The 10,350-nt window shown below is 32.2% G+C and overlaps 1 protein-coding gene across 1 annotated transcript in view; it reads right to left on the minus strand.

The window, feature by feature from the left end:
• Positions 1 to 9,744, minus strand: part of LOC108969996 (death-associated protein kinase related) — a gene marked incomplete at its 5' end in the record, with an annotated part of 21,194 nt that extends 11,450 nt beyond the window's left edge. Inside the window, 4 exon segments of the mRNA XM_018935064.1 lie at positions 608 to 711; positions 1,988 to 2,225; positions 9,087 to 9,290; positions 9,654 to 9,744. Coding sequence (XP_018790609.1) covers positions 608 to 711; positions 1,988 to 2,225; positions 9,087 to 9,290; positions 9,654 to 9,744 — 637 coding nt within the window.
• Between the last annotated feature and the right edge of the window lie 606 nt (positions 9,745 to 10,350).

The raw sequence follows: 10,350 nt of genomic DNA on the forward strand, positions 1-10,350 counted from the left end.
TGATAATTAAAATTAATTAATTAACAAAATTTAATTTATTACTTTGCTTTCTAAATTCGAGTGGTGTTTTAAAAATTTTTAAAGGAAACAAAATTAATTCCAATTATAATTAAAATAACTTAAGTAATCGATGTAACTACTCTATTAATTAATTAATTAAGGTTATTTAATGAAATTTATGGATATTCACATTTCATATGAATAAATAATTTAATTTCATTTAGGGGAAAAATTAAATTAAAATTAATTAGTTAATAAAATTAAAATTAATTTTTTTCCATTTTAAATTCGAATAGTGTTTTTTCATTTCCTCACATTGTTATTGCGAAAATTAATGCAAATTCAAATAATTTTTATTATTATAAAGCAAATGTTCAGTTTTGAATGAAATAAAACTCGAAAGGTACAAAAAGTTACCTTGTAAATTAGTTTGCTGCAAGAGCAGAACAATTTTACCTACAGCATCATTAAGAAAAATAAACTGTACTCTACTTTGATTAAATTTCGCGCTCTTACCCTTTCTACTTACGTACTTATATATCTACTCAAGCAAAATGTTAGCAAAATCTACTAAATATATGTTATTGTTTCGATTCGCTTCACTTACAGCACATAGCAAATCACACCGACACTCCACATATCCGTCGCATAAGAAATACAATCGAAATTCACAACCTCGGGCGCGACAAATTCGGGTGTACCAAAGAGAATCTGTGAAGCATATGAAAGAGAGATGAAGAAAAAGAAAATTAATACTATAAAAACGATTACAAAATAACAAATTAGAGTCGAAATTCATTGAATAAGTTGTAAGTGATGGTAGAGAGAGGGGGAGAGAGAGTTAGTGCGGCAGAGTAACGAGAGCAAAAGTGGGTTTATAACATAAATAACTGTAGCAACGTTGTTGCTATGAGAGAGAGTGAGGGATTTGTTTTAATCACACGCATATTAATGTAGTGGTGGTGGCTGGGTGTGTGAGTGTGTGAAAGCTCGGTGATTTGCTCGAGCTGTGAATCCAATTAAATACGAAATTGGTTTGCATGTGGGTATACAAGGCGTATGTGTAACGTAGTACACATGTAGTATTAATGGCAAACGTACTGTGCATATTGTGGTAACAAATTCTTGGAAAAAGGGAAATACAATAGTAAATTCGTGGTTGAACTGATTTTGATTTAATTTTAAAGCATTGTGGCAAATTAAATTTGAAATCGGTATAAGGTGGCTATATATATGTATGTACATGTGGAGGACTCGATTTTAATCGTTCATTTTGTGTGGCCGCTATATGCTGTAGAGGTCCGATCTTAACAATTTCTGGACAGTTTGTAGCGTTGCTTTCAAAAATATGCTATGCAGAATTTCGTGAAGATATCTTGTCAAATAAAAGCGTTTTCCATACAAGTATTCGATTTTGACTGTTCAGTTTGTATGGCAGCTATATGCTACAATGGTCCGATTTGTACAATATGATCGAAGATTGTTCATCTGCTTAGGAAAATAGTCCATGCTAAATTTCGTGAAAATATAATGTCAAATAAGAGGGGTTTCCATACAAGAATTTGATGTTGATAGGTCAGTTAATATGACAGCTATATGCTATAATGATCCGATCTGAACAATTTGTGCCGAAATTATAGAGTTTCTTCGAGTAATAATCCATGTTCAATTTTGTGAAGATATCTTGTCAAATTATAAAGTTTCCCCTACAAGATTGGGGTTTTCTTGTTGAGTTTATATGGCAGCTATATGCTATAGTGGTTCGCTATGAAAAATTTATTCGAAGATTGTTGATATGCTTAAGAAAAAAATCTATACCAAATTTCGTGAAGATATCCCGTTAAATAAAAAAGTTTTCCATACAAGCACTGGGGTTTAATGTGTGAGTTTGTATGACAGTTAACTATAAATATATGTAGTTCATGATATAAAAATATAACTAACACGACTTTATTTAATTATATATATAAATATGTAGACAGATTACCTGCAATCGCTTGTTGGGATCATATTTACGCGCCAAACCGAAGTCAATGATCTTGATGCGATTTCCCTCTTGTGTCAGGCACAAAATATTCTCTGGCTTCAAGTCGAGATGTAAGATATTATTGCGATGTATGAATTCCATGGCCTCGCAAACTTGTCGTATGAAAACCACACAAACACGCTCGGTCAGCACAAATTCATCGTCCACCACACGGTCGAAAAGTTCACCGCCTTCGACTCTATAACATAATTAATAATAAAATTAATGGAAGTTATAAGTACTTTTTTTTTAGGAAATTTTGAAATGCTTCAAACCGATGTCAGTTCGAGAGTTTAACATTGTTAGAGGACGTATTTTATGGAGATTATATGCAATTGACTATAAAATCAATGGTGTCTAAACGCGATACTTTAAGTGAATTGAATTTGGGAGGGGTTTGGAAGGAGGAAATTGAAGCAGTGAATATTTAGGAATCTTACGTTGCGAGTACTGAATGTTGTCATTGTGATCTAAGCATTATCGAGGTCAACGCGCGTTAATCCGCAGCGTTATTGAAAGAGTAGAGGTCGCACAGATGTCCCAAAATTGCTGTACCAGGCTACAGAGGACTAACGATAAATAGAAGTTAAGTCCGGAGCAGCACAAGGGTCCATTTTTGGCCCAAAAATTTGCAACATTAGTTATGACGGAATACTGCAACTTGAAATGCCAGGCGAATCATATTTAAACGGCTACGCGGATGACATAGCAACAGAATTTACAACTCGAGACACAGAGGAAGTCCGAGAAAGCTGAATCAGGTCATGAACAAAACAGAAACATAGTTTGATTCATAGAAGCTCTTGCTCTTCTGATCTACGGTGAAGTAGTGTGGTGGTTAGGCTTATGAAAGTCTACCTACTAGAAGCCAATGGAAGGCGTGCCGAAGCGCGTTGCGCTATGCATAACAGAAATTCTAAAAACCGCGCCGGCGACTCTTGAACTAAGGTAAATCTTTCGGCGAGGGAGCTAATAGCTGCAGTAGAATTTATATTTTTAACTTTCGGGAATGATATGATGGATAATTTGACAAGGACCAGGAGCGTGCAATTCACCTTTACGATTGAGAAAGAAGGTTCAGAGTAAACCTAGAAAAAGATGGTTGGTTAATGCTATGCTGAATGCGCGTAACACATTAAACATTTTTACGGATGGCTCAAAAATGGAGGACGTAGCTTTACGTGAATCCATGACCTCCAGATTCAAAAATCATTTCACACATCGGACAAAAATGCTTTGAAAAGCAGGACAATAGTAGAGAGTTTCGCCAGAAAAGAACGTTTTCACTGCTACTGGGTGCCGGGTCACAAGGACATCGATGGCAATGAGATAGTGGACGAGATTGCCAAGAATGTCAGCTGATATCTGAAAAGCTGACCAACATTGGAAAACCAATGCATTGTTTATATGACGATCTGAACAGGAACAGGAACATGACAAGGACAATCAATACGCGATGGAACGATCTACCTGTTTGCAAGACTGCAAAAGTTATGTGTAGAATGATAGAACGGAAATATATCAAGGCGCTAGATAGAAGAGACTCCAGAAACATGATTGGTCACAATCTGGTGGCGCCACACACGTGCAGAATGGGGCCCAGAGAACAAGAAAGTGAAACAACATAGACAATAACTACAAAAAGCAACGCACAACTAAGGTGCGCCCCACTAATCATGACTGGAACTGACAAAAAAGGCTTGTTGACAAACATAGTAAATACAAGGGCACCAAATGGCATTTAGAGCATGATGGAAGTGCAATGTTATATAAAAACCACCTTTACTTTTAAAACAACGATTTTTTCCGACACAGTTCGGGAAAACTTTGCTCTAATCTAATATCGAAACCACACATGTTTTTTCGTCATATTATACCATCAATGAAAGCAAAGCAAAAAAAAATTATATTTTAAACAGCAATTATCACACAATCTCTTTTTTATGTATTTACCCTAACACTATTAAAATTTCATGTGAGCGTCAAAACTTAAAAGCCTTTACCAACATTTTAATAGAGCATTCTATTTAAGCCAAGCCGATAAGAGATTTCAAGGCATTGAAGACACGCATATGCTATGAGAACACACATATATACTATATATATAATTTTATATACTATTGTATACATATGTGTATCTACTTTTGCATGCAGTACTGAGCATAGCTATATTAATTAATTTTCGAGCTTCCTAAGCACCTAGAAGCACACTAAGTACTTGCGCACATGATTGGAAGCTCGACTCACTACGCGTTACAATGCAGTCTTTTGCTCTAGACACCATGCTATATGCAGTTTGCCATTGTTGTTTTCTTGTAACGAAAACTATTATCATTTTGCTGTTGTTGTTGTTGTTGTTGATGTTGAGAGGTTAGCTGCAATTTGGCTGCCTAACTACCTGTCTGCGTAGCTTGTCTTTTATGGTATCCACTAATGATTTATGATAACTTAAAGTGGAGGAGAATTTGCCAGCACTCAGCAAAGGCAGGCGATACGAGTGCAAAGCAACAACAATGTTGAAGGTGTAAGGCGTAAGTAATTTGTCAACACAGTTGCGTGTAAGTGAAGAGACTTCTTTCTTCGCACTTAGTAATTTTGTTAGAAGTTTAGAAGAAGCGTTGTACTAGGCTTCCTTTCGAAAGAGCGCCATTTGAAGCAAAGCAAAATATTTGTTTCTGTGGAGAGCTAGCAAAACTTTGACTCTCTGAGCGTTGCCTGCTGCACAAAAAGTCTACAAAAATGTTTATAAATACAATATTTGCCAAACAAGCTGTAGACCTTGGCAAGTTGCTGTGGGCGCAACAAAAGCAAACGTATATGCGCTTGCTGCAACATGCGCCTAAATGTAGGCATTGTATTTTATGTTGTCAGTAACATTATGTGCTGTACAAATACACTGCAGCAGCGCTTGAAACAAGCAGAAAATTGCTATTTAGCAACTAGGCTTTAATGAGTTCTTGCCGAGTAAGGTCGCGCGTAGCCCTGGATATGCATATGCTCACAAGTAAGTATATATATTTTCACATTGAAGATTTTTGCAGTTGCAAAAAGTTCAATGAAAGTTTACTTAATAGACTGTTGCCACAAGCTGCTGTCGAGTATCAGCTAAATTCATACAATTTGTACTTCTTACATAAACTGTACATTAGCCATTTTACGTAAATGTCATGCATAAGACATGCATACATTTAGGCGCTGGCACTCTTCGACGCAATTTTCAAATTTGAAGAAGGTATTTTGTAGGCCTTTCAAGTGTCTTCAATTTGAGAGAGTGTGTAAGTACATTTGTTATTGTTTCCCTATTTTTTATACCAGTTTTTGTTTTTTAATTTTTACCAGTTGTGTTAAATTTTGTCAAACAATTTTATCAGATCATTAGTATTTTTTGTTTAATTTTTGTATTATTTTAATTTTCCTCTTATACCAGTTTTCTATTGCTTTATTTTATTATACCAGTTATTAAATTTATACCAGTTTTTGGTATATTTTATTGTATCTGTAATAAATAGTCAATAAACATTTTATGTATTTCTGCCATTTTATACCAGCTTAGTAAATTTTTACCAGTTTTGTATTATTATACCATTTTATGTGGTGAATATTAGTTATGTTTTATTTTTTATTATTACAGTGTATTACTTTTATATCAGTTTGTTTTATTATACCAGTTTATTAGAACTATTTTACTATTTTTATACCATTTTTATTGTGCTATATAATACTAATTATTAGATTAAACAGATTTATGTAAGTTTTTATTGTTTACTTAATTTATACTGGTTATTTGTACAACTTTATTGTATGTGTATAAAGATAATATGTTATGTGTTTCCTTTTTTGTACCACTTTTTTAAATTTATACTATTGGTTTTGTTTTCCTTTTTATACCATCTTTTTAAATTTAGACTTAATTTGTACTTTATTTTGCTTTTTTATACTGTTTTGTTCAATTTGTAGCAGTTTTTTGGTGCACTGTTGCACTGTTGTTGGTGCATATCCAATTTTTTCAAATGTTTAATTTGCTAGAAACATGTGTTGTGTCTCTGCTTTTTATATTATTTGAATAAATTTATACCAGTTTTTGTTTTACTTTTTATACCAGTTTTTTAATTTATAATAATTGATTGTACTACTTTATTTTGCTTTTTTATACAAGTCTATTAAATTTATATCAGTTTTACTTTTTATACCAGTTTTTTAAATTTATACTAGGTGTTTGTTAAACTTAATTATCTTATTTTGAAATGTTCATACCGGTGGTTGTCACATTTAATGGTATTACGCAGTGGATTTTTATACCATTTTTGAGCTTTGCATGTTGGTCAGTTTATTAGGTTTATACCTGTAGTTTCTACTACTTTAATATACCAGTCTATTATAATTATATAATTTTTTATTTTACTATATAAAGCCAATATGATAGTTTTATACTAGTTCTTTTAGTGCTTTTGACGATTACTCAGCTTTCAGGCTTTTTTAAGCTCATTTAACAACCAAAATCATAGTATCAAAAAAATCGATATCCGAACTGATTTTATTAATTTCTAAGAGATCCCCATATTGAGGGAAAAATGCTATCCAGGCCTTATTTTAGTAGTTTTCTTAAGACTAGACAACTTTACTGAAACGTCAAACGAACTCCAAGTACCGTTAGAACTTAGTTCTTGAACCAACTTAAAATTAAATATTCTATTAACAATTTTTACTTGATGCCATGAAGTTAATAGCAAAATTGCTCAATCTTCAAATCATCACTTTTTCTTTAAACTTCTCTTTCTTCTTTTTAACTTTACCGAAATTTTTAGTGGTGCCAATGCGCTAACACATGTACGTGCAAGTGCCCAAGGAGTCATTCAGTAAACTTTCCTGAATGGTACACCTGAGTATAAGCATGCTTGCCAATTCACCTGCAACTGCCAGAGAGCAATTGAAGACACGAAAAAGTGAAGGAAAGAAATGCAAAATGTGAAAATTTTCGACGAAAAAATATTTGCATAACTCTGGCAGTAACGCTGTACTCACATATGCACACACATACACATATGTATAGTATAAATGAGGCTGTGTGTAATGTAGAAATTGAGCAGGTGATGAGGGCAGACAAGTTGAAAATTCTGAGAAAATCAAGTGGATTCTCGAGCTGGCGAAAGGATTGCGGAAGTGACAATAAAAATATGCTTGTGTGATAAGAAGATAATGCTTGCAAGTTGGCAAGGAAACTTGCTTAAACGGATGAGAGGAAAAACTTTGTTCAAGCGAAAAGGAAATCATGTCAAGCAAAATAAAAGTAAAAAAAAAAATTTTAAAAAATAAAATAAAATATAAAGTGAAAAGAAAAATGCTGTGATTTGCTTGAATTTTCTTCTTCAAAATTTAAGGTGATAAAAATGCTATTTGCTTGACTGGCAGCATGAAGGCATGAAGAGCTGCCGGAAAAATGTGAAAGAGTTGAGTTTGCTAAATTTGGTCGGTCATGCAGTTATGAACGTGCAGCGCTCAACATATGTCGAGAAAAATGTGCAAAACTTGCACGACGCGTAAGCGGCAATTGAAAAATGGCTTGCAGATGAAATCTTTCGAGGTCATTAAAAAGTTTGTGTCAAAAGTTTTGACAAATACAAATAGGAGCAGGCATGTTGATTGATTGTGGGAATAAGGATAATAAGAACACCTTGAAAATGTTGCATGAAAAGCGGGATTTAATGTTGTCGAAAATTTACAAAAGGTAATCTGGGCGGATATGAATTCTTAGAGGGTCTGCGGTATTAAATAATAAAAATTTTCAATTAAATTTGCCGTCTATTTCATTGAAATTCATATTAATTATCTTCCATCTAAGTGATTTTCCTGTGTCTCAGAGACTTACAACTTCAAGTTTCCTCTGAAATTATTTTATTGTGATTAGAAATAGGTCCAAAATCTTTGTAAACATTTAGAAAGAAAAATTCTCAAGCAGAAATCGATTTCGACACGAAAAAGTGTAGTGTAGATTATAGAAGCAGCTGCGAGTCAAAACTAAAATTTGTCTACCATCGAATCCGAATATCCTTGGAATCCTATTAAAACTAAAAATAACATTCTTTATCCAATATTTTCAATTTCGTACTATTCTTAAGAACTATCAATATTGGAAAGTCTGGGTACTTCCAAGTATTCCCGGCACTAAACTGCTACAATATTACATAAGTTTACTTTGTCGTAGATTACATAAAGTATAGATCTCTGATACCCTATCAAAAGTTAGAATATTTTACTTTATAATATGCATTTCATGACTAAAAATAATATAAAAATATTCATGACATAGTTTCGGAAATACAGAGGTTGAAAAAATGAGCTCTAAAATTTTCATTAATAGGTTTTATTGCAAAAATTTTATTTCAGGTGCAGATTGTGATGAATAATGATGATTGTGAGTACAACCCTAACGTGTGAAAGATTTTTACGAACATTTGAAAAGCTTGCTTCGTCGCTGATTGCATAAAGAACAGATCTCTGAGAGGCTATCAAAAGTTAGAATATTTTACTAAAATATATATATTTCATAACTAAAAACAATATACATTTATTAATGGCATAGTTCTGGAAATACTTAGGTTGAAAAAATGGACTCCAAAATTTTCTTTAAAAATTTTTTTTTTTTTTTAAATTTCTTTAAAATTTAGATTGTGATGGATGATGATGATTGTGAGTACAACTAAGACGTATGTAAGATTTTTAATAATACTTCATAAGTTTGCTCATCGTTGATTGCATAAAGCTCAGATCTTTGACTGACTAACAGAAGCTATAATGTTTTATTGTTTAATATGTTTTTCATGACTAAAAGCAATATAAATTTATTTATGGCATAGTTCTGGAAATACAAAGTTTGAAAAAATGAACTCCAAAATTTTCTTTAAATAGTTTTATGGAAAGAAAATTTATTTGTGCGGCGGATTCCTATAGACTCACATCTATATTTAAATAACTGAGATCACTTCATGTAAATAGAAACATATTAAACTTTTTAAAGCTGAAACTATTTTAAATTAGCTCAAATTCGAAATTAGCTACTTACAACTCCAGCACGACGCACATCATTTTCTGATGCTCATACGCTGCGTATAACTGTATAATGAGATGATGTTGCAGTGAGTTCATAATCTCCACCTCACGCTCCACATTGCGACGGTCTTCACGCTTGGGGATGGGCACAAATTTGGCGGCCAACTTCAGACCATTCTCCTTCTCTTGGCATTTGTAGACCGTGCCGAATTTACCTCTGAAGAGAGTGTTAATAAATCGCAATAAAATTGTGTTAATTATGATTATGTATTATTTTAGTATGTATGTATATATAACAATAACAAAGCAGTAAAGTGCTATAATAAATATTGTTAAAGTTGATAGGAACGTAAAATTTTCGTAAAAAAATTGAATTTTTTTGCAGGTTTAATTGCTAAAGGAAATATTTTAATCTCTGCTGATATTTTTATTTGTCCCTATGGTGCTATATTTGCCACTAAACTACTCCTTTGTGTACCAAAAATTTGCGCAAACATTTTAACGGTAATTTTTTATGAAACTGACAATTAAAATATTTTTTGGTATTAAAAAATATTTTTTTTGTCACTTTAAAACTCACCTGCCTACTTCGCCGAGTATTTCGTATAATTCATTTGCATCGACGCCACGTTTTATGGTTACGTCCCTATAGGGAAATACCGGTTCAAGTTCTGGAAAAAAATAAATAAAAGCGCAAATTAAATACCAGCTTTAAGGATTATGGAAAAAGCTTTAATTTTGTATTTCATTAAAACACAAAAACAACATACAAATTTTGTTAAATAAAGTTCTTCTTTAATGAATGGCTTATTTTTTTTATTTTATTTTATTCCCTATAAATTATCCTTTTCATAGAGCTTATTTATTTTGAGTTTTTAGAGTTAATTGTGAAATAGACATTGGAACTCAAAAACTTTTGGTGAATGAAAAATATAGCAAAAAAAAAGTTTGTGAAATGTTATTTTGGACTGTAAACTAAATTTAAATAAATTCCAAGCATTCACGTTGAAGAGCTTTCAAGTTGAAAAGCTTTATGAACTGGTGTTTTCAAAAGCTTTCAAACCAATTAATATTGATCGAAAAATATATTGATTTTCGTCCTTTTAAGGTTTCAAGTTGAAAAGATTTATAAAATGGTGTTTTCAAAAGCTTTCAAACGAACTAATATTGACCTAAAAATAGAGTTTATTTCATTCCTTTCAAGAAAAAAAAGTTATGATAGCATTTTGTTCAGGAAAAATTTTCTACAAATGCTAATTGTAAAAAGAACATATAAT

Source organism: Bactrocera latifrons, unplaced genomic scaffold (assembly GCF_001853355.1).
Source record: "Bactrocera latifrons isolate USDA-ARS-PBARC rearing strain unplaced genomic scaffold, ASM185335v1 scaffold_275, whole genome shotgun sequence".
NCBI lineage: Eukaryota > Metazoa > Arthropoda > Insecta > Diptera > Tephritidae > Bactrocera > Bactrocera latifrons.